Source organism: Boleophthalmus pectinirostris, unplaced genomic scaffold, assembly GCF_026225935.1.
Source record: "Boleophthalmus pectinirostris isolate CB_2022bp ecotype Guang Dong unplaced genomic scaffold, ASM2622593v1 HiC_scaffold_6, whole genome shotgun sequence".
Taxonomy (NCBI): Eukaryota; Metazoa; Chordata; class Actinopteri; order Gobiiformes; family Gobiidae; genus Boleophthalmus; species Boleophthalmus pectinirostris.
In genome coordinates this window covers 30,453,870-30,478,844 of record NW_026571447.1, presented here as the reverse complement: position 1 = coordinate 30,478,844, position 24,975 = coordinate 30,453,870, and the positions used below count along the sequence as shown (strand labels likewise).

At 37.0% G+C, this 24,975-nt stretch overlaps 2 protein-coding genes across 3 annotated transcripts; both read right to left on the bottom strand.

The window, feature by feature from the left end:
• Window positions 1-2: 2 nt before the first annotated feature.
• phc1 (polyhomeotic homolog 1) lies at window positions 3-14,714 on the bottom strand. The gene is made up of 15 exons (XM_020928004.2): window positions 14,458-14,714; window positions 13,108-13,300; window positions 11,954-12,081; window positions 11,541-11,651; window positions 11,387-11,452; window positions 10,670-10,807; window positions 10,129-10,284; window positions 8,538-9,245; window positions 7,284-7,413; window positions 6,790-6,968; window positions 5,352-5,415; window positions 5,154-5,241; window positions 4,535-4,688; window positions 3,365-3,587; window positions 3-2,154 (listed from the first exon to the last, which is right to left on the bottom strand). The coding sequence occupies exons 1-15, from the start codon at window positions 14,572-14,574 to the stop codon at window positions 2,003-2,005; spliced, it is 2,607 nt and encodes an 868-aa protein (XP_020783663.2). The 5' UTR covers window positions 14,575-14,714; the 3' UTR covers window positions 3-2,002.
• Window positions 14,715-14,858: 144 nt separating this feature from the next.
• On the bottom strand, window positions 14,859-22,340 carry m6pr (mannose-6-phosphate receptor (cation dependent)). 2 transcript variants are annotated; one of them, XR_002318854.2, is made up of 8 exons: window positions 22,048-22,340; window positions 20,200-20,384; window positions 19,287-19,450; window positions 18,735-18,844; window positions 17,914-18,041; window positions 17,704-17,830; window positions 16,003-16,176; window positions 14,859-15,532 (listed from the first exon to the last, which is right to left on the bottom strand). XR_002318854.2 is itself a non-coding variant. In XM_020927942.2 (7 exons), the coding sequence occupies exons 1-7, from the start codon at window positions 22,051-22,053 to the stop codon at window positions 16,054-16,056; spliced, it is 843 nt and encodes a 280-aa protein (XP_020783601.2). In that variant the 5' UTR covers window positions 22,054-22,340; the 3' UTR covers window positions 14,859-16,053. The 2 variants fall into 2 exon arrangements, 1 of the variants encoding a protein (XP_020783601.2); XM_020927942.2 differs by having other exon boundaries at window positions 14,859-16,176.
• Between the last annotated feature and the right edge of the window lie 2,635 nt (window positions 22,341-24,975).

Below are 24,975 nucleotides of genomic sequence, written 5' to 3'. Positions count from 1 at the left end.
CCTGTTGTAGTTTGTTCAAGTTTATTGGCAGTACTGCATACAAGTACACAGAGAACCTCATTCAGGTAAAGGCGGGCTAAAGCTGCACTATGTACTTTTTCTGGAGGAGGACCCACCACCACCTTCTTGACTCGAGGAAGATTTTATAGCCTCAAACTTCTCTGCTTAGAAGTATTTAATTATAGGTTTTGTTGCTAAAAACTGTCCTTGAAAATCCTGAAATCTTACTATGTGAGCTGGCTTGCCTCTCCACAGATCTGACTTGACTTGAAGACAGTTACGTTTAATGCCATACCCTCGAACATACCAACCAAAGCAGTAACATCTCCATGGAGAAGAACTGGTAGCAGACCCTTCACCAGAAATGATCCATAACGCGTCTTTAAAGTTCATAGAGCTTTAGTGTAAAACAGTGGAAAAATACATTTGTAAAAAACATAGACGTACAAAACTAGATTTTAAAAGTGTAAAAACTACTGTCATTGTAAAACCAGGTCTAGTCCTATGGTTCCTCCGGGATTAAAACAGCTAAACTCTGAGACTACAAACATTTTACAAAAGTTTCATCAATTGGCTCAAGTTAAAGCACTGAGTGAATAAAGAAGGTGACTTTGTTTTTTACCTAAAAAGTAAACTTGAATACTTTCTGTAGTTAGTCAATCTCTAAAATACTTTTATGTTTCTTGTAACACGAGTTTGCACATTCAGGGTCTACACTGCAAAAAAGAATATCTACACAAGTGAAAATGGCTTGAATTCAGAATTTAAGAATTGATCAGAGTAGATAATAGTTTACAGCATTTATCGAGTACGTACTAATTTGAATAGTTTTGTTAATTTAACCAACAAAATGCCACTGGTGCAAGATTTATAAATATACTTTTTACTTTCAGAAAGGTACAGTTTTTCTTTTAGGGAATTTTCTTTATCATTTAGTTAACATGTTCAAATTGTATACAGCGGCCCCTCGTTTATCGCGGGGGTTACGTTCTTATTTTTTACAATAATTATATATGTGTTAAGGCTGTAAAAACCACACACTTTATACACTTTTCTCAGACAGGACAGTTACAAGCCTTTTTGCATCCTTCTTAAAACTTATTGCTGCTGTTGTCCTTATGTTATTTTCATCCTTTTTTATGTAACAAACCAAAGCTCAATTTATTCCACATTGGCGCCCTACAGCCGCGTAACTTCTCCCTTCCATCATCATGTCCTGAAGTCCAACTTTTTGAGCAGTGGTTTGCATCTTCTTCTGCGTTTTGGGTGTGATCGCAGGAGCCTTTGTCGGTGCAGAACGTTTCGTCGATATTGATGGTTTTGTAGGGGAGAAAACTCGCAAACATACAACACTTCAGAATCACACTGCTAGCGATCAAACATTTATGTAAATTTGTCAAGATGAACGCATTCTGTACTGTACAGGAGACACGGCACGGAGGAGACTGACTGACAATGATCTTGGCCCCTTAGCCAATCAAGACGCAGGAGGAGAAACACAACGAGTTTCAAAAAAAAAAAAAAAAAAGCAGACAAAATTGCACTAAAAAAATTGGCAAAACAGAGAGCTTGCGAAAGGTGAACCGCGTTATAGTGAGGGACGACTGTACTGATTTCACTCATAACAATTGTTGATTTTTGCATTTGGTGTTTTGGTTCTCAAGCCGATTGTCTAATATAAAAGCCGAATGAGCCTCACACGGGTTGCCAGGTCCTACAACTAAAACCATCAAGAAATCAACCTAAAAAAGCTTCTCTCTGATCTGAATCCTCACTACCTAAACTCCAGCACCTTCAGGCATCATTACAGAGCAGGTTAAGGCAACAAAGGTTCAGTTGTGATTGTTTTGTCTATAACTAAATAAATATGTTTGGGGCATTTTTTGGGGGGGATTGAAGTCATTTAACTCTAATGCAGATATTAGTTTTTGCAGTGATAAAAGTAAACTTGTACATTCAACACTCCTTAAATGATATGTTGTGGTTCATGTTGCGGTCTGGGTTACTCGCGCAGGCTGTTGATGGAGGCACAGATCTTGAGCGCTGGTCCCAGTTTTATGTTCATGGTGGAGATGAGGTGGTCCTCCCGCAGCAGCAGCAGAGCCTGACCGTCAATCTCCTGGGACAAAAACTGAGCAGCCAGTTCCTCACAGCCTGTGGGAAAACAAACAAAAAAGGTCATAAGAATTAAAGCTTTAAGTCATGACTGAATGAATAGTAACATTATATTGACTTTATTCCGTCCTGGGGTTTGTGGTTAAGCAGGAATCCCATTCATTTAAAAATTTCTCAGCTAAAATCTGACATTAAGTAGTTTGTTTTGTGTAAAATGTTCAATGTTCATGTGCACCAAAGACTTAAGCTATGTTCAGACTACAGCCTGAAGTGACTCAAATTTGATTTTTTTCACCCCTATGTGACCTGTATCTGATCTTTTAATGACAGTCCGAACGACACAGCTCAGATTTTTTCAAATGCGACCTAGGCCACTTGGATATGTGCTCCTAAAACCAATACATATCTGATTTTTTGACATGTGACAGTCTGAACGGCCAGGTCACATTCATCCCACCTACACGTCAGGCTTGGAGTCTCATCAATGGAGGGAAAGCAATGTTAGAGAGTTAATTAATATTTGGGGGGATCGCTGTATTCACACCAAATTGGAGGGATCTTATCGGAACCAGGCGATGTTTGAAATGATTGACAAAAAATTATTCGAGCGTGGCTACAGGCGATCCTGGATATAGTGTCAACGAAAATCAAAGAGCCTGCGAGCCAAATACAAGGAGGCTAAAGACTCAAACAAATGAAGCGGCTGTGGACAAGTAACCTGTTCATTTTACAAAGAACTGGACCGTAATTTGGGAGACAAACCCAGTGTTTAGGCGACTTCAGTAAACACTGAGCGCGCTCGCTGTGTGTGACGTCATCGTGTCCTCTAATGCACATGCGGGACACTTTTGGGGCGTTTAAAGTTCACACTGGAGATCACACACAAGTTGCATTTAACTGAAAATGTGAACAACCTCCCCCCAAAAATCGGATTTCACAAAAAAATTCAAATTGAGCATTAAGCCCTGCAGTCTGAACGTAGCCTTAGACAAGCAAGAGGCAGACCCACATCCAAAAAAGTTGAATATGCCGAATTTATGGCTTAATAAATATAAAACGATCTTGTCAGTAATATTGCGTAATTGATCAGGTTTAAGAATTGTTGTGAAATAATTTTTTGCAATCCAGCTTTTCCCCATCAGACGAATGGACACCAACTGGGAAACGTGAAAAATGTTGTGAAAAGTTGTGAAAAATGACCTTGAAAAAAAGTCTTGTGCTCTCAAACAATCTGCAAACAATCACTGACCTTGTAGAGAGGAGATGAAGCGGCAGACCTCCTCCACGCTCCACTGCGCCGGGGTGGAGGACAGAAAGCTTCCCCCGTCCAGAGGCACTGACCCCGGGGCAGAGCAGTCGGACTGTGGGGCCTCAGCTCTGGAGCCGGAGCGCGATGAGGTGGCAGATAGAGAGGCAGAGTCGTCCTCTCCGTCACTGGACACCTCCTCAGAGTGACTCGACTCTGAATGACACTAAACATAAAGAAAAAGATTAGATATTCTACTTTTGTTTCTTCAAAAAACACGAAGAAGAAGAAGATGAAAAGAGCTGAGAATCAAAGACCTTAACTGAACTGTTGGGTAAAGTTTGTGTTATAAATTAAAGCCTTTGCTAAAATATGCCAAAATTTTCTTCAGAATTTGCAACATACAAAGCCTCATCACTTACATTTCAAAGTTTTTGGATTTCATAGCAATAAACAATTTATTTATTCATGGGGTTCGGAATCCTGTTTATAGATGCCATTTTAAGCCCTTTTCAACATTCATAAGATATTTTGTTTTGAATTGTTGGTGTTAATTTCCGAAATCCATGGATTCAATCATAAAATTTACTCAAAATTCCACCCATAAAGGGAATTTAATTAACTCAAAAACCAAAATAAAACTTCCCAGAGCTTCCCAGACTTTGCTTGTAGGCCCACTTCTGCAGTAAATTTACCCGGAGATTAGGGCCTGTTTACATGAGAATGTTTGCAGGTAAAAACAACAAAATATTTTATCGGAAGTGCCTTTCGTTTAGACGGTGACGCGTTTTTGGGGCTTAAAAACTCAAAAATCTGAAACCATCCTCCAGAGTGGAAAAGTTGAATATGCTTCGCTGTAGCGTTTCCGTCTCCACTGCCCAAGACGCAAAACTCTGGACAGATCTGCTCACGTCGCGTACGAGTTTACATCACATACATCAACACCTAGTGTCACCACCTAGCCGCCTGGCATGCATACCCAATCAAATTCCACACTTTTACGTCACCGTATGCACGCAGATTTCCTCCCAAAAACACTTGTCTAAATGCAGAATAAAATGTTAAGACGCAATGCCACTTTTGCGTCTTCTGTTCAGACCGTAATCATATAAACGTAGCCTTAGACCCTGTTCATTCCCTCAGATGGATGGAGGTCACGTGTTTGGGTCGTACCTTGATGGGCAGGTGTCTGTTTGGGACTTTGTTGGCTCTGGTATCAGAGACGCTGCGGCGTGAGGCTCCTCTGCGTCTGGCGCCCTCTGGTGTCAGTCCTGCTCCACTCCTCCCTCGGCTGATCCTGAAATGCTGACTGCAGCTCACATTATACCTGCAGCAATAAAAAACATGCAATCAATGTTTACGTGAGATATAGCTTTACTGAATTAACTGTAAAGGAATTTCACATGTTTTGGCAGCCCTTCTTTGCACACTTTTTGTCAATCATAAGTTATGTACACAATTTTTGTTTTTGTCAGCCCTATATTTTTCTCATCTTTTTTTCTAATGGAAATAAACAAGCAAAGAAGCTAAAGAGGAACCTACACAATCACCATAAAAAGTACCATTTTAGTTTATAAAAATGAAAAGTTGTAGTAAAGTCACTTCACACATTCACTAAAGATCAATTTGTTGGCATTACTATACATTTTAAAATATTGAAATCAACACTGGCCACACACAGAAAAAGAAAATAGTGCATACTGGACCACTCCAGGATAAAATCAAATACATGTAAAATAACAACAAACAAACACAAACAAAACACAAAAAAGTACACATAAGCAGCCTGTACCTCTTGGCGCACGTATTTGAACAGAATCTCTTGGAGCCTCTGAACTGGCTGGCAGGAGCGAGGTTTCCACAATATTCACACTTCAGCACTAAAACACCAAATAATACTTGTATAAATAGTTTTAGACACAATTATATTACTTTAATTTTACAGATCAAAATAAAAAGTAAAAATGTATTCAGGTATTTTCAAACTCACACGCTGGTCCGTTCTCTGACAGAGCCATGAGGGAGAAGTCTCGGTCTTTAAGGAGTCCAGCGACCTGTAACAACACGTTTGAGTAAAATGTGGGTAAGAACTCATTCACATGTCATAACATCGTAAGTGGTTCATATTTTAACACTGAGGTGCAGGTGAGAATCACTACATGGCAGGATTAGTGTTTTAACTATCAAAATACTGATGTTTTAGGATTAACATCTGTTTCATACGGCAGGGCCTTTAAAAGCTGCACTATGGAATGTTTCTCCTGCAAAGTCAGCCACATGCCTGTCGACAAGCAGGTGACACCCACAGGCCAAGTTACAGGTCAGATCTGTGGTAAAACATCCCTGCTCCAAGTAAGACTGGATGTTTTTCAAGCTATTTTTGCAGCAATAAAAAGACCTGTAATGGAATAACCGCATGATAGATTGGTTTAATGTTTATTGGTTTAATGTTTATTGGTTTAAAATTATCGGTTTCATGGCAACGCAGTGGTTGGCTGCATTTGTTGCTATCTGGCTCACAAACTGAGCAGATTTTGAAAGTTTTTGTTTTTTGAGCTCAGTTTTTAATATCCTGTCATGGGATTTTAACCAACTAAGAAGTGCAGCATGTGCAGTTTAAAGTGAGGGAATGTTGGATTTTGTGAAATGAGCTGTTTGTTTTTCCCGTATCCATGGAGACCACGCTAGAGGCTAGCTCAGGAGCTAGTGAAGGAGCTACGGTCATTTGAGTTGCTAAAGGTTTTTTAAACCATATGTGGCAGCAAAATATGGCAAAAGTTCTTCAGAGGAAAAACTTTGATGGACTGAACACAAGGGATTTTTGGATTGTGTGAAATGTTTGTTTTTCTCATATCCATGGAGACTGTGCAAGAGGCTAGTTAAGTGGTCATCTATGGACATTTGAGATGCTACAGGCTTTTTACACCATATGTGGCAACAAATGTGGCAGAAGATCTTCCAGAGAAAACACTTGGAGGGAATGGACAATTTCATCACTAACTGAAACTCCAGAGCAGAGTAAGAGCGAGGCCTTTCCTGTTGTGTTCACCTGATTCTCCCTGGACTCTGCTGTGATGCTGCAGGACACAGAGGAGGGACACTTTTGTCTCTTCCTCTTCCTCAAACTGCGCTGAAACAGGATCTGCTGACCCTCCCTGACCAGTCCTCCTGTTAAACTGACCTGAGAGCTTAGACTGAGACACAAAGGCGGGACGGGACGCACAGTGGAAAACTTCAATTTCCCTCTGGACTAATAAAGTATGTCTGTCTGTCTTTAAAACCATATTGCGGAACATTATAGGCGATGGAACAATAACTCTATGGAGACAAGCAGGACCATCCAACAGAAAAGTTACGGTGTGTATGGAAACATCAACTAGTAAAACGTGAATAAAGTGTTTTAAAATTGAAAATCCTGAGTTACTTACAGGGAACGGTTCAGCTCCCTCCTGGATCACAAAGCCCTCGATGAGATGAGTGAGGACCTGAGGTTTGACCACAGCCTGAGGAAGAGGAGGACGCTCTTTATCCCCCAGTCCCACTCTGGACAGAGGAGGAGGGAGGGACAGAGTCGGAGGAGATGAAAAGGCAGCAACAGCAGGGGGCGCTAGAGGAAACAGGAAACGTCTAATCAGTTTTGTACAGATAAACATTCGGGTTTGCTGATATGACGAGAAGCTGAACTGTGGTCTGACCCTGCACTGCAAAAACTAATATCTGGATAAGTTAAAGATGTCCTATGTTACTTTTCTGGTGAAGAATCTGCCACCTGATTAAAATGTGTCAAAGGAGACAGAGAAATTTAAAGTTCACCAACAAAAAATATACATATAAAATTGTGACAAAGAGATATGCAAAGTGATTTTTTTTCCTATTTTGCCTACCCCTACTAAACATAAACGTCTAACTCTTGTAGTTATACCTGAGTCCTTTGGAGCAGGAGACAGAGGAGGAGCGGCGTCTTTCAAAGAGTCGAGAGGTTCAGACGTGTTGATGTCAGTGGGAGCGTCGCAGTCTGACTTCCTCTTCAAAGATCCAACTACAGGTTTAGTCTGAAAACAAGATCAGAGATTGAATAATTACAACACTGCAAAAAGAGCCACTACATGGATACAAATTACTTGAATTTTGAATATTAAGTTGAGTAAATATGTTTTATTATATGTCTTACTGGTTTCAAGATGCCTTAGTGTTAAAGAAACTCCTACCTAAGTCTGTGCAATTAATTAAATTTTGATCGCAATTTCGATTTGTGTGTCAAACAATCTCCAAACTCATATAATCGAGCTGAAACAAGCTTATCAAAGTTTATATTTATTTTCTTTTTTAAATATAGAGATTGTAGAACAGCTGTATTTATAGTTTATTTTGGATATATTTGTCTTATTTCACATTCAAAGTATATTTTATTCATTTTATGTTTTATACATCGCAAAACTGCTCTACTTGTAGCCTACATTTATTTTCAATTTGAAAGTTTTACATAAATTATCAATAACAAAGTGCTTTTTTTGAGAGAAATGCTCAATAAATGCATTGAGTAACTAAAAAAATAATCATTTGAATAACCGTGATTACAATACTGACCGTGATAATGATTTTTTCCATAATCGAGCAGCCCTACTCCTACCCCTTTGGCAACAATTAAAGCTGCACTGTTTAACTTCTGTACATGGCATTGAACATATTGCATTACAAGTGATTTTATAGCTAATAAAATAAATTATTCTGTGAGCTGACTCGCCTGTACACATACCTGATCTCTAACTTGGCCTTGTGCTCGTCTCCATGGACATAGATAAGTTGAATAACATACTGTGGAACATTACACACTGCAAACTTCTCTGATCTGGCCAAGATTTTAAGACATATATCAGGTTATTAATCTTGTTTTCAGATTTATTATCTACTTACTGGTTCTGAGACTGCTTCATTCTAGTTTAGAGGAAGTTTATTTTAAGATAACTTGTCAAGAAAATTTATCTTGCTGCATGGACAGATAATTTCACTACTTTTAAGTCATTTTCTGATAGATTTAAATGTTTACATCTTACATTTTGGCCAAGCTTTTTAGCTTTTTGGCACTGTAGGCAAGATTAATATTTAGATTTCATTTTAACCAGATAGATTTTCTTATTCATTTGCAGTAAACGATGTACACCCCGATTATTCTCACCATATTTGTCCCATTGTTGTTGGAGACACCGACCGTCCCTGCTGTCTGCTCTTGGACTGCGTTACTTCTCACTTGTGCTAAAGCCACTGCCTGGGCCCCTCCTCCTGTGTTCTGCCGGGCCCCCACCAACTGCACCGGGACATGAGGCACGCTCTGCCCCCCTGTGGAGCCCCCGCTGGAGGGAGGGGCAGGTAGGATGGGCGTGGGCAGTCGTGGAGGGGGCAACTGCACGGGCAAACGATGACCTTGAGGGGTTTTAGGTTGTATAGGCACCGGAACTTTATCGGAAGTGGTATTCGCTTGCTGCAAAGGTTGAACTACTAGAGTTTGGGTGTTCATATTGGGTTTGGGGGTTACTGAAGCAATGGGGTAACCTTGTGAAGAGGTAGTAACATTGGACGTAGGGACTAAAATAACTGGGGTAGAAGAAGAGGAGAGGAGGAGCTGAGAGAGAGGGAGAGCGGAGGAGGAGGGAGAGGGGGCTACTGATGCTGCTGGAGTCACCGTCATGGCCGCTGCGTTTCCAGTTTTGACAGAAATATTTGGTTGTTGGTTAAATGGTTTGGTTGCCTGTTGTTGGGGTTGAACTTGTTGCTGTTGAGGCTGCCCAAAGTTCTGCTGGTTGAAGCAGTCTTTCCTCTCTGGAAGCTCAGATTTGACGGCTAATGTTCGTGGAGTGGATGAGTGGTGGAGAGCGAGGTTTTGGACCTGAAAATACATTTTTATTTACTACAGACAATCAAATATGACAAGGTACTATATAAAAGTGCTGTACTAGTCAAACTATTATTTTTATTGTACCTTAAACATTTGACCTTAAACTTAAACCACAAAATACACATTCTTGATTTAAAAAAATACAGATATTCAGAAGTTTTCCTCAAAATTACAAAATTTTATTCTCATTATGCCATTTTGATTTAGTAACAGAGCTAAATCTGAAGGGCTGTAGTCGCCTAAAAACATGTTTTGCCGGTTGATTAGTCAACTAAAAAGGGGGCATGGCAAAAGCTCTCAAATCTATTAGGTATTTTGATGTATCTGACTCAAATTGCGCTCACAAGACTGCACCTGTACAGGAGTTCATGCTATGGTACTAGGAAACAATGTTTTTATAGAGACAGATTAAAATTGGGAATAATGAGTTTAATCTGCCCTTTTACATAGAAATACCAAAAATACATCTTCAGCTAACTCACTCACTTCTCCTTTCTGCTGTCCCATATAATTATATTTGGCCAAATTGAGGCCAATGCACACCGGGATGATTTGACATACAGCTAAATTAGGACATCATTGACTGATTACAGTAATCAACTAAAAGGATTATAGCCCTAAAAAGCTTCTTTTTTACCAATAACTATAATGTTTTACAAGTTATATCTCTTCCACCCTAAACTTTGTCTCACATTCCAAGAGTTTCTTCAAATATTATTCCATTTCAAACTATTTCAAGTAGCCCTAGCTGAGAGCGCCCTGTTCCCCTGGGTGGGAAACACTGGTCTAGAAAAGGTGCTGACAGCTACAACACTTATAACACTTACTATTAGCAAAAATCAAATGTATGAATAAATACATATAGTGTTCAGACCTGGTTATTGTCTGTCTGGTTTCCTCCGGTTGCAGGAGCAGCTTCGTGTGGCTGCTGGGGCTGAGCCTGAGTCACTGTTGCTACAGTCGCGGTGGCTGTTCCTCCGGGCATAAAGATTAACTGAGAGGCCAGAGGAGCGCGGAGGGACCGGTTCACCTAGGACAAGACACATGGACAACATTATTCGAACACTAGGAAAAGCACCTGATTAAATATTTTCAAGGAATCAATTATTGCTTAAATCAGTTATACAAATTGACAGTATCTTATAACTGATAGTATAATAAAAAAATTCTTCCATTAGAGGTTAAAAGTACACTATGTAACTTTCTAGTGGCTGGACAATCATGTGCTTGTCTGCATAGATGTCATTTTTTTGCCTCAAATATTCCACAATATGGTATTCAACTTCTCTCCATGTTTTTCAAGATGCTTCCAAGTAAAAAAAATTGTACTCAATTACAGTAGACTCTCCACACTCTTCACTCACATTTCACGCTTACATCTGTCCTGTCCAATAAAACTTAGTATTAAAACATACTCTCAAATACATCTGTCCTTGGCCTGCGGAGTTGCCCCCGATGAGCACAGACTGATTCAGGGCTGTGGTTGTGGCGGAGGTGGGGGGGCCGTGGGGGCGTGGGGTGGTCCCTCCGGCTGAAGTGGTGCTGAGGTTCACCTTCAAAAATACATTACAATACAAGTTTAAATCAGAATCATTAATTAAACCAGGCCTGTCACAGTAACAGATTTAGAAGTGTGATACATTGCTACAGAAAATATCACAATAACAATCACATTAAAAGGAGCTGTGCCTGAAATTTTTAGTTTTCATAAAGGTAAAAAACAGAAGTAGTTCATTTTAAACAGTTCCAGAGATCCAAAGTTATTCTGAACTGCTTTTCATAACTTTCAGAGGCCAGAGGGCAAGACACTACACACAAGGAATATAAATAAGTTGTAGATGCTAATTATTCAACCTTCCATAACACAAATATTAAAGATCGACCAATATTATTATACCTATATTTATACCTATATTGGAGCCTATATAGGGTGCATTCAGATGTGTAATTGATAAGTCCTGATTTGAGCTTAATTTAATTCCAATGTAGCCGGGGTTTAGTCCTTGTTTAGTCCCTATATATAAACCCAATTTTAACGTGGTATTTGTGCAATTGTGGACGCAGCCCACAATTGCACAAAGTTCATATTGTGACAAGCCAAACTAAAACATGCAGTGTGATAAAATCATTACTGTTGATGCAGTCTGTGAGCCGCTATTGCTCGGAGTATTGGACTGCCGACTTGCAGCAAGTGTAGCCTGTTTAAAGACATAACATCCAGGATTTAGTCACTTTAAATCACCGTTAAATGTAAAAATTATTATAAGAGTTTCAGATGGTGGTCACCTGTTGAACGGCTGCCAGGTTTTGCAGCTGGGCACTGCTGATCTGCTGCTGGAGCATGAGCTGCTGAAAATACTGAGCGGCATTGGGCTGTCTCTGGAGAGCCTGGAGAGCCTAAAGCAACATAAAATGCATAAAACGTTACACTGATAAACAAAGTGGGAAGCTATGAGTGAATATTAGCCTTTGTTTGATTGGGACAGTGTGTGTTAACAGCTATTAAAATTGTTCCTGCCAAATAAATACATACATACATTTTCACACTTAAGATAGGGATAAGTGTATGAAATGTCTCATTTTTGTCTTCAACCAACACCAATGTTCAAGTAATTCTACGGCAGTCCAACAGTAGATGTAAATTTATCATTTGAGATTCATAAAAACATAATCTCTTTTTGTATCACTGAAGAGCTCACCTGTACGGCCTGCCTCTCGTACAGAGACATGTGGGCGATCTGAGCAGTGCGAGACGTCCCACTGTTCTGCTGAGCTGTCCCATTTGCAGTGTTGTTGTTCTGCTCTTCATTTGAATCCATGGCTGCACCTGCAAATATGTTTCAATGTGATGTAAAATCAAGTAAGTCATTAAAAAAACTATTTTGGTCAACAGTGCAGCTAGACATCTGAGAGTGGGCTAATAACACATTTACTACATACATAACAGAATTCATTATTTCTCTCAGGAAGACAGTATTAACATGTATGTTGATGGTACGAAAAAAACAATTAAAGTATAAGAGCTTATTAAGTTATTACTATAGATCCATGGAAAAATACACAAGTGGGAGTTTAAGTGTCTGACAAGAGGAATGGGTGGAAATTAATTACATTTACTTAAGTTACCTTTTAATAAAATAGTACTTCTCTTCTCAGACACTTACACTGTTATTGTATTTTTTTTCTTACACTGTAACATTACTCTTACTTAATTAGGGGGTTTTGGTTACACTTCTTTCTGTAAGTTTACAAGTTATAAAAGTTTAATGGCGATATTAAATTATTTGTATATTTTTGTTTCTTTCAGCACAATGTGACACAAAGTTCAGATAAATTTTTTTCCTATTTTTTTTTTGTAAAAGTGGCATATTCTGAGTCTGACCAATTACATCAACTTATAATTATAAATGTTACTCTTTGAATTACACTTACTGTAGTCATTTATTCGATCACTAAAGTTTGTAGGTTGTGAGTTGGAGGTTGTTTGATGTAATAGTACTTTACTTCAGTACAAGTTTTACCCACTTTCTCTAACCATTTCTACCACAACAAAAACAACAACAAAAACAAAGCGTGCAATTCAACAAATGTAAACATGCAACTTGTAAACAACACACACAAAACAATATGTAGTCTATATGAGCTCATCTATGAACCGAAATACGTGCAGTAAATATATATTCAATGATTAATCGCCACTTGTGACACTTTAAGCTTGAGTTTTGAATGTTGGAGTACTTTTACAGATGCTAACAGCGTAGCACTGCAAGCAACAGATGCAGCACCAAATGCGAGCTCAAAACAATTTCCTAACTAGCTCAGAGTGCGTGCCAAATCGTGCTTGTGTGCTTACCTTCCCCGATGTTCAAATTGTAAATCCTATAATGTTTTAAGTCCAAAAATCTTCGTGCACAAACATCGAGGCACTTTTCTGTAAAATTTGGCTCCAACTCTCCCCCGCCCCTTCGCTTGGTTTTGCAGAGGACGCGCTGTGACTGGTCCCGTTGAAGACTGCGCCCTCTGCTGGTCAGGAGGGACACATGCACCTGTAATAAAAACTAATAATATAACTCATAAAACTAATAATAAAACTAATAAAAACAGTTCTATGGGAGGGACACATAGGGAGAGGGACAATAATGCTTTCATCTGCTAGTATATAACATATCAATAACATATCTATTAAAATAAAGTATAAAAAGGACAAATGGATCTGATGTGAATATATTTGAGCAAATTCTGTCTGTCTGAAAATGTGCATATAAATTCTGACATATCTGAATTGAAAATACTAGGCTATCTGACAGTGTGGCAGACAAAAACATTTTAAGATGTGTTGTGTAACTTTTATGGAAGGAATAAATATAAGTAAGTAGGCCTACTATTCTTTTTTGTGTGAAATTTACATGTAAATTCTGGAATATTTAAACAGGAAATACAAGGCTATCTAACAGTGTGACAGACAAACATTAAAGATGTGTTGTGTAACTTTTACGGAGGGAATAAATGTAAGTAAGTAGACCTACCTGTGTGAAATGTTCTGTAATATTTAAACAGGAAATACTAGGCTATCTAACATAATTATGACTTATTTGACACCTGTCTCTTGCTCTTTTTTGCTACTTATTTAGAATTTAGTATTACTATTTATATTTTTTCTCTTTGTTATTACATCATGTTGTGATGTGTGAACTACTGTGTCCAAATAATTTCCCTTGTGGACCAATAAAGCTTGTTTAAGTAAGTCTAAGTGTAACTTTTATAGTAAGTAGGCCTGCTATTCTTTTTTGTGAATTCTGTCGTTGAGAATTTACAAATATTACTGCTGGAATACAATTGGAAAAATCTTACATCATAAATTATGTAACTTTTCAGGAGATGTTCATCAGTTCTTTGTCTGGAATGTTCTGTACTACAGTATGGAATTAAACTTACTTATCTACATGGAGAGAAGGTTAAGGAGTCGTGTTTTGTTTCTTTAAGTAACTCTTTATTATTAGTCTGCCTGCATCTGTTCCATCTTGTGATGTCATGAAGCAGTTACATTTTGCCAATTCCAGATCTGAAAACATCCTAAATGATTCTAGTGAAGGTGGAGGAGTTTTTTTCAAAAATTCAAAATGATGTCTCTGTGAGCATGTGGTGAGTTATCCTGTGTCACAGAACAGATGTGAAAAGCATTAGACAGAAAACAACCACATACCGAGGTGCGCTGGTATGCAGCGCTATTGTTGCCTTGGCATTTTAACCCTGTTAGCAGAAGTGACTGGATGGGCCTGTAGAGCAGCTGACATAAAGCTGAGGCCTGCAGATTAAACATAATTGTCAGATGCTATAGTTTAGATGCATTAAAGAGAGATAAAACAAACTTATATAGCTTTGTAGAGGTAACTAATACACTTTGTAATTGTTTGAATCCACCTGTCACTGAGAGTAGTCTGTTGCTGAGGCTGACAGGTGTATGGGAAGAGAAAACTGTCTTTTAAGCATAGAATTAAAAAGAAAATCTGTGAATTATAACACACATTTTATCCTAAACAGCATAGTTATATTTATATTATCCCTTTATCCCCCAGCCCTACGCATTAACAAAACTACCATCTGTATGTTTCACTAATCGTCTAACGTTTATTTTACAGTTTTATTAAAATCCATTTCATACATTCACTCTGCAAATGAGTGCACTTAGGTGTCTATCTACCAAGTCTGTAAAATCATTAATAATAGTATGTGTAAATTCCAAACGCAAATCTGAGAAAGCAAAAGCAAACACAAATTAACTTAAGATCAAGTACTTTTGTTGCCAAGCTAAAAAAGTCTGGAGTATAATATTGCCCTTATAATATTAAAACATGGATGACCTTCTATAAATCCCTTTCAGTTTACACACATTTTCCATATTAATATTTAAAATTCAAACTGCTGAGTCACAACACATCCTTTTACTAATCAATTTAAGTGCTCTTTCACAACAGACTGAGTGTACAAATATACATATATTGATATTACATTCAGTTTAAACTCTTTGGAGTTGTAAGCGCAGTATCAGTGTGTTTTGTCATTTACAAAACAGTGACCCATAAAAAAAAAAAAAAAATACAAATGATTTTTGTGTTACCCAATCCCATAACATCAGTGCTCAAAACAAGACATTTGTAAAAGAAATGTTTACAGATCATTTACTAAAGAAAAGCAAAGTTACACAATGTTTTTTACTTATTCAGCTCCATTTAGACGGTCACATTTTCTGTAGAATCACTCATTGGTTGGAGAGCTAACTTTAAAAAAAAACAAAAAAACAAACAGTATTAGGCTGCGTTCACACATGCACATACACCACATGAACAAAAAACTGTGACTAAACTTGGAACTTAACTCAGAAAGTAACTCAGAACGTAACTCGGAATATAACTCAGGCTAAACTATTGAACTAAACCAGGACTAGAACAGAACCAACATAAGGGAGCTTTCACACTTGTCTTTGTTTGAGCCCAGTTCAGTCCTGTTTGGTCTTGTTAAAGTCCTAGTTTAGTCCTGATCGAGTCCAGTTTAGTTTTGTTTCTGCCTGGTTCAATCATCATTTTAATGTTATGAATGTGCATGTGAAAATCCACCAAGTCCACATCAAACTAGACCAAAAGCCACATGTGCCGCCATCTGAGTAATGTATCCTCTTTAGTCACAACACTTTAGGTCCTAAATCAACACAAATAAACAGACTTATACACAAGAGTTCAGTTTGTCTAACCTGCGGAGAGTAAACATCAATCACACAGTAAAAGTCTCTGTCAGAGTGAGGTCACATTGGTAGAAGGTGGTCGTCCCGCTCCTCTGGCTCCTCCTCCGCCGGCTCTGAGGCCACTCCTCTGTACATGTTTGGCTCCTCGCGGTTTTTAGAGCGACAAACCAAGTCACATCCATCCTGAACAAAAAGAAAAAGAAATTTAAAAAACTAGAGCCACAGCATAAAATTTACATTAACTACACTTTCATTAGCCTTTAATATGTGACATTTTATGTAATAACATAAGATTTAAGCTCTAGAGAGTAGTAGTGTTGTAGTTACGACCGCACTAACTGAGACCAGGACCAGTTCGAGACCACAGGGTCCCGAGACCAGGAAAAGACCAAGACCTCTGAGGGTCAAGACCGAGATAAGACCAAGATCACGGCCCATTGAGACCAAATCGAGACCATCTTTGTAATTTTTATTTTTTGTATTTTACAGTTATTGTGGCACATATATATCAATGTTTTTAGAAATCTATCTCTATGTTATCATTCGAGTGTCAGACCTCGAGGCCAAGACAATAATGAGTCCAAGAGCCTTCAAGACCAAGACAAAACCGAGTCCAAACGTGGTTGAGTTCGAGACGAGACCAAGACGACAAAAAAAAGGTCTTGAGTCTTTAGTACTACAACACTAGAGAGTAGAATAAATAACTTAAATGGCTAATTATTGGTTTATTCTGTTATTTATTGGTTGCAGCTCAGGCTTTTTAATGACACTGTCTATTTTAAAATAAGTTTACTGGTATTATTTAGCTTTGGTTCAATGGCATAAACTATTTTCAATATTATGGTTAATCGCAAAATTTCTCTGTAGTGATATATTGTGCTTCACAATGTGTTAGCACGACAGGCCAAAGACAAAGACTTAGTCAGGCTTAGTAACCACTTAATACCCCAACTTTATGTTCATTATGAATTATGAAAAGCCAATCTAGGTGTAGTTACAATGAGTGGTGCTGATACAGGGATATATTCTTGGGATTCACTCACATGACTTTTTCATGTTGTGAATGCCATAGAGGAATTTTGGCCAATCAAAAGATAGAATAATTTGCTGCCTTGAGTTTTTGAAACATCACACTGTAAACTACCCATAGTTTTACAGTAGAATTCTGATGGACCAGTACAGGTTTTGCCCAGGTTCTTTGTGGATAAAAAAAAAAACTGTTTGTAGGGATTGGGATTGCGTCTCAAATTATCATTCTATTTACATGCTAGGATAACATTTATTAAACCAATGGAGATGTAAAGATGTAAAACAATTGGAATCTGCAGGAGCAAGGCAGAGGTTTTGACACAGTCTACAGTTAAAGCCACTGCATGTAACTTTTCTACAACTAGACTAAAATAAGAGCATGTTTTTTAAATTATGGATGTTTTAATTACACTGAAAAACATAAAACACTTGGTATGAGTGGGCTTGCGTCTCCACATACCATATTATTTTAACGTTCCATTTCTATGGAATTATGCAGTTATGCAGTCCACTTCATTTACTTTAATACGTCTATTTATATGAAGCTAATCCACAACTGGTGGACTTTTTTTTTTTAATTTGGAATTTCACATAGTTATTGGACTGTGCTGTCCATTTTAAGATTATGAAAATGTAAAACAAATTGTTTCAATCAGATTAAATCCATTGAAGAGGTCTTACCGCTGCTAGGTTACCAAACTCTGCCCAGAAAGGATAATGTGGAATTTGGTCCATCCCTTTGGCTCCAACGACAAGTCTTTGATAAAGAAAACCTACTATTAGGTATACACCAACCAGACAGACCGCCCTAAAAGAAACAAAAGACCATTTATACTTTGTGATTATTTGTTTGAATGATTGAAATTAATGTTTTAATGTTTTATTACTAACACAATGAGTAATATAGAGCCAGCACTGAGTTGTGACTGGACGACGGGACACACAGCACTGTCGCTCATTTCAAAGAGGTAGAAGCAGTCGTTTCCTTCCCTGTCCTCCAAAACGACTTGCAGCGGGCCCTGTGGAGGTGACAAAACACAAAACTATTAATAAAGAAACTCAGAATGTTGCAAAAAAAGTTAGGACATTGTATTTCTACACTTCTGTGGGCAAATTTGAAGTTCTTTCACAATTGTCAAGTACATTTTGATCTTGTCTTGAATATGGATGTTCAGCTGAAGATAAACAATTTATACTATATATAAATACTATACTATACTTCTATACACTTATACTAACTGGAGCTGTAAAGCTAATACCAATTTACCAATACCAATAGCCAATCAGCAATTATTTTGTAGTAATAATGTCTGTAGAGGACTAAAAAGCAAGTTTTACTTTGTGTAAAACCGGCTAACCCTGTCATACAAGAAACCATGTAGAAATGTATGTAACTGTCTATAGAGCACTTTTTCAGACACTCAAAGTTACTTCACAGTTTTCTGCATTACTCATTCAATCCATATTTGGTGGTGGGCCAGGTCCTTCTTTAGCGACATCTGCCCTAGGGCAATGCTGCCAATCTGTGCCATCGACCCCTCTGACCACCACCAATCATTCATACATGCATACAAATACACACACACTTTTCATTCTACGCAAGGCAGGACCAGACACCCAGCAGTCTCTCATCCAAATACTTTTCACTAAAACTCAAATAAAATACTTTCCAAACATTGTTTCACTCCTATTCAAACTACTTTTACTCATACCACGTTTATCGATTTGTCGCAGGAAACCATAATTATGGCCTTTCTATTTGCTCCTTGGCAGTGGGAGCCATATTTCTGTCCATTTTCATAGATCAACATCACCCAGTAAGCTGAAAGAACAAGAACATTCAGTTACAGAATGTACACATTGTATCAACGGCTGTCCAAAAACAGAAATAAAAAAATACCTTTAAAATATAATCAACAGCCAGATACTGATAATAGAACTAGTGTCACAACTATGTACACACATTTACAAGTATAAATACTGTAAAAGCAATACATAAATAGGCCAAACTATTGTATTTCCTGAATAGAACGACATTGGTCTCAATCAGAACAAGTAAACAACCACATGATTATTTTATAGAAACTAGTACAATTGTGTGTTACAAACTACATTCTATTGTAAAAGTGTTTTCTATATGTATAGATTTTGGTTGGGTATCATTTTGTCATCTTTTCCAATTTATTATTTTAGTATTGTGACATAAAGGAAGGCTTCAATAGCAATAGCAACCTTTTTTGGCGGTTATTTTCAAATGTACTTACTTCCTCCAATGGCCTTTGTTGAGTTATATAATCCAACAACTGTTTGCTCCTTTGTCTTGTCATTAATTTGAACAACTCCAGCTCCTGCAACACCATTTGCATCTCCACATAACTGAAAAACATACGTGTAGCTGTCCTCGCCCTCCTGCTTCTGCACAGTAAAGCTGAGAACACATTGTTTAAAACATGTTAGTGAACTAAGAAATTATAATAAAGTTGAATTAATATGATTGGGTATTCAGTTATTCATTACTACATAGTTTTCCACATGTTTCTAGTGTGACAATGCAAAAAGGAGGAGGAGAGAAAAAAAAACAAGTCTATATCAGGACTAAACCGGAGTCCATCCAAATACCAAACAAGTGTGAACAAAGCCCTGATGAAATGTGTAAAAAAGTAAAAATGTCAAATAAAGCCCTTGTTTAATTTTCTTCTGTCTTTTTAGTGAATAGTTTTAGATATTTAGGACAGTAAGAAGTACCACATGTTATACCAAATTATTGCCCAACTTGTTTTCAAACTTTTAGGTGCAGACAAAAACACACACTGGAGCCTGTCACAGCAAAACAGTTTGATGTGCGATAGATAATTTTGCTATAGAAATTAAAATGGTGGGTAGATCATTTATTGTCCTTGCAAGAAAATTGGTTTGCAGTGACTAGAAAACATTAAAACAGCAAGTTATGCAAAACAATTAAAAAACAGACTTGACCATGAGTAAAACCTTGACATAATTACATAAAAAGATGGATTAATAGTTAAAAAAGTTGCTCAGACCAATGATAAAATGATTACTAAAGACCAATAAGAGCAAATAAGGGCAATGATTATTGTTCATGGATCATTTATATTGAACAATGGGTAGATATGGTGATTGTGAAGACAGCTCAGATGCCAAGTGGTATTTTCTTACTTTTTGTTGAGGAGAGGTGCCAGTAGATCGAGGATTTTACGCTCCGATTTAGTTTCAGGTGTGAGTTTACATTTTTCTGTGGGAGATTTTTCTGTGGGAGTTTTAGCTGTGGGAACCTTATCTGTGCTGGAAACACATCCACAGAGCATCAACAAGAGGACCAAGCCCCAAAGACAATTCTGTACCTGGAAAACAGATCGTTGTGGTAAACAATAATTAAATCCGAGACAATACATTAGGAAAAACAACATAATGTAATTTTTTGATCCAACAATGATAGCAATTGTTTGGTTATGGTTATGTTAAACAATAGGGATGTATATGATATCCAAATTTCTTGGTACAATATTATCACGATATGCATCTCACAGTATGATATATATTTCGATATTTTGAAGAGGCTGATATAATTGTAGATAATATGACACTTTTTAAAAAAATACCCTGACAAGATTTTGATGTGAATTATTACTGTCATAATCCCAAGAAATCACGTAAAAACATATTTCTTCATGTTGTCTGCGCTGAAATGAATCATGGGATATGTAGTTCCCGATGTTTATTAGCTACTGGTACTATAAAACCATGCATTTAAGCAAAAGATTTTGTAATTCGATATATTGTGACAGCGCACAGTGTTATTGTGAGACTTTTGACGATACGATATCACAATATTTAGGTTATTATTACATCCCCAACAATAAGTCAGAGACAATGCATTAGGAAAAACTAAACAATGTAATTTTTTGATCCAATAATGATAGCAATGATTTTAATGCAACTGAATGTAGTTTTTGAACAAAATTTAATATTACCCCACGGTCTTATAAAGATCATTCTAAAACACAGTCATTAATTTTCCCAGCACTGATACTTCCTCAAAGGAATTTAGCTTTAATACTTATTTTAGTTTTGCGTTTCTGACTCCATGTATTCAGGTTGTGCATTGAATAGGGATGTAACAACAGCAAAATTTCTCGATACGATATTTTCACGATATGCTTCTCATGGTTTGATATTTTCTGCAATAGTTTTTGGAGGCTTACAAAATTGTGAATATGCTACTTCTTCCTTTTAAAAGCCTTGAAGAATTAAGATTTCAAAGTGTTTCACAACATTTATTTCTTCATGTCTGCTACTGTTAACACCAAAGGATCATGGTCTATGTAGTTCCCTAGAATAGCAAGTCAGGTTTACAGTTCATACACAAAATAATTCAAAGTTTACAGAATAAGAAAGACATTAAAACCACAAAGAAGGACATTAAAATCACCATAACAATTCATTTAAGCAAAATAACTTGTAATTCAATATATTGTGATGGCCTTTTGACGATACGACATCACGATATTTCAGTTTTTGCTACGGTACATTACGAGTATTGAATGAATAATTTAACCTTAACCATCATTTACTTAGTCATATAAGTTAAAAGCTGACTATGAAAATGCATGTATTAATGTTGGGAAAAAAGAACAATTCAGGAAGCAAACCATTTTCAAGAGTATTTTTATCCTCCTGTTCCTTAAACATTCTGAGTAATACTGACCAACCATGTGGCAAAAAGAAGGAAATGAGTACTTGCTCCTAAAAATCGTAAGTATGCATCAAAGTCACAGTGTGCACGAGCTAATCAGGATGCAAAAAATAAAGAATAAATTAATTGCAAATGAAAAGTAGGATAGATCCTTGTAATTCTAAGATAAATTTTGGTGGAAACATATGGCAGACAAGCTGAAACTAGGAACTTCAAACGCAAGTAGTGGGTGATTTGCATAAGATAACACGTGTTTTTTTACAAGCCAGTATCGATTCACACGCATTAATTCACAAACTTGTTATAATTACCTTCATTGGATCTCCTGGTGGTGTTCAGGAACAAAACGTTAAGCAGTTTAAGCAGCTTTCTGAGTTAGGAAAACTAGCTTCGTGCTAACAGCGCTTCCTGATTTGACGCATCGCTTTGGGCAACAAAGTGAAGCAAAACCTGAGCAGAATTAGTTTGCAAACGCGGGGAAAATTTTACGCGACGCTGTTTTGTGTGCAAAAATAGTTTGTAAGTCTCCTCAGGGTGACACACAAAGGCTAACAAGCTACATGCACGTACAGTAGCGGGATGCGGAAGTGAAACCAAACAGACCCGACCATGTGACCGACCACAGAGACGCGTTCACGTGGTATTAATTATTACCGTGCAAGAGTTTCACAATGAGGCGAGAGACAGGTAAATACTGGTATAATTAGGGTGACCAGATGTCTCTATTTACCCGGGGCAGTCCTAGTTTTGACCGCTGTGTCCCCTGTCCCAGCAGATTTATCCAAAACCAGTGATTTGTCCCAGTTTTATACAAAAAATGCCCCACGTGTCCATATTTTGGGCCCGGCCATCAGTAAAAATTCATTATACTGATGTTTGTTTAGCTAAAATACAGAAAACCGTGCTTGAATAAGTCGAGTGCATAAAAATGTATCTTAATTTCGCACACTTTTCACAGTTTTATTACTCCAAACCAAGCGTGTCCCAGTTTTGGGTTTTCAAAAACTGGTCACCCTAGTTATAATTTTACGTAAAACTGCTACTGTCTTCTCTGCATTAAGTATTATTAACTCTACATACAACAAAACTACCTGGAAATGATTGGAAATGGTTTAAAACGACGTGTTGGGTGAGAAATGTGCTTCGCTAAACTGAATTACTTATCATTATTTATGCTTAAACCTTACAATCGTTGTTATTGTCATTGCAGATTACATCACTTAGACACTTTTTTTTTATTTATTTTTTTAGATTTAGTTAATAATATTCCCTCTTCTTTCTTTTCTTATTTTCAATGCAACATATTTGTAACCAATCAGCGACCACGAATCATTTCACTTCCTTATCACCTGACCCTGGATGGATTTACCTGGAACTGGGATTAGGCATGGGAAAATGCAGTGCAAGACAAAAACACAGCATGGGCTATCTGTTAGTCCAACTCTTGATCAGGTATGTACACACAAATTAAATCATAGAGACTAGGGGCATGAAACTTTATCATAGAGGGATATGAAAGGTTTATCTAAATAATTAATTATAGTGGATTATTATATCAGTTTATTATTGTGAAATAAATGGTGTAGTTAGTCATTCATACTAAAAATACAGGAGAAAGTTCTATCCGGGGATGTTAATGACACTGACACATAATGACTACACACATAATAAATTATCTAACTGATACATGGCCAATTTGTAACTAGATTAAGACTTGATATCCAGAAATAGTGTTGTAATTTGCAATAATTTTATACATTTACACATATTTTTTATCATGACACTGTCAGCTGTGGATAAGGTTATAAATTGTCAATGAAAGAAAATAGGGGTAGGGGTTTTATAAGTAATTAATTCAACCTTCTGAGATAAAGTTGTTTGCTTTCATTGTAATATTACATTTGTATTATTCAGTTCCAAATAAAGACTTAAGTAACTTAAAAAAAGACTTAAATATGATTGTAACTTTTTTTACTTGAATGCTTCTGAATGCAACTTACAGACTACAATTTAGACTAAGTAAGTCTAAGTCTAAGTCTGAGACACACCTAAGTGACAAATAGCTCAATTATACTCATAACATAATAGCCCATTTTAAATCTCTGTCTGTCCGTATTTGGTTGTGCAGATGTAATTAACAATGATGAGCTTACTCTGTGTTTGTGTGTTTACTTGATGAGTTCATTCAGGCCGTGGTTTCAGTGCAGCTCTGTTACGGGACCTGTCCTTGGATGTTATCTCTCCCCAGACACAGGATGAAGGTAATTTTCCCAAACAAAGAAAGTTTTATGTTTAGACAAACAAAAGGCTAAATCATTCGTAAAGTGAACTAATGGATGATTGTAGTTTGTAATATGGCAGAAAAGCAAACATTGGTAACCTACTTTTCAGTAAGCTTTTCATATTGTTTGGAAACTATATTGCTTTGCTCAATTTGACATTAAACTCATGTATCTTGCATCTATTCATTTAGTTTTATTGCTTAAAAAAAAGCATGCATTCTTACTGTGAGGGGGGTCGCCTCTCCACAGATCTGACCTGAGAAGTTAGAGAAGTTAAATGCCACATTGAGGAACATTAGAGGCATCAAAATCAATAGCATGTGTCAGACATAGTGAACCGTTAATCATCATGTCACTTGATTACTGTGATAAAAATCTTGATCTAGTCTCAATTTTTGGCACTGTGAAAAAACATTTATTTTGCTCTGTTTATTTATTTAAAGATACATTTTATATCTAAATCTGATCTTTTCAGGCTTTTGACAGAGACAGACTTTACTGATCCATTACTATTAATACTGACCACCACTATACTATAATTGCAACTCTTAACTAATCAATACCAGGGTTGATTAATTCATGGCATGCTTAGTTACTGATAGTCTAAAATCAACAAGACTTATCATACCAACTTTATTTATAAAGCACTTTAAAAACTTTACATCTGGCCAAAATGCCGAACAGAGAGGATAGACAAAGCACAATACACAATACAAACCCAATACCACTACTAAAAACATAGAAACTCAACAACAAGAAAATGTACATCTCTCTTGTTAAAAGCCAGTGAAAAAAAGTGCGTTTTTAGGAGTGACTTAAGTGTAATCTGTGATCTGTTTGACTCAGCAGCATCTATTACTATAATGATAATATAACTACTCCTTCCTGTAACGTTCCTATACGTGATTGCCTAATATGAACAGTTATTACTCATACGACACCATTTCCTTTTTTCCC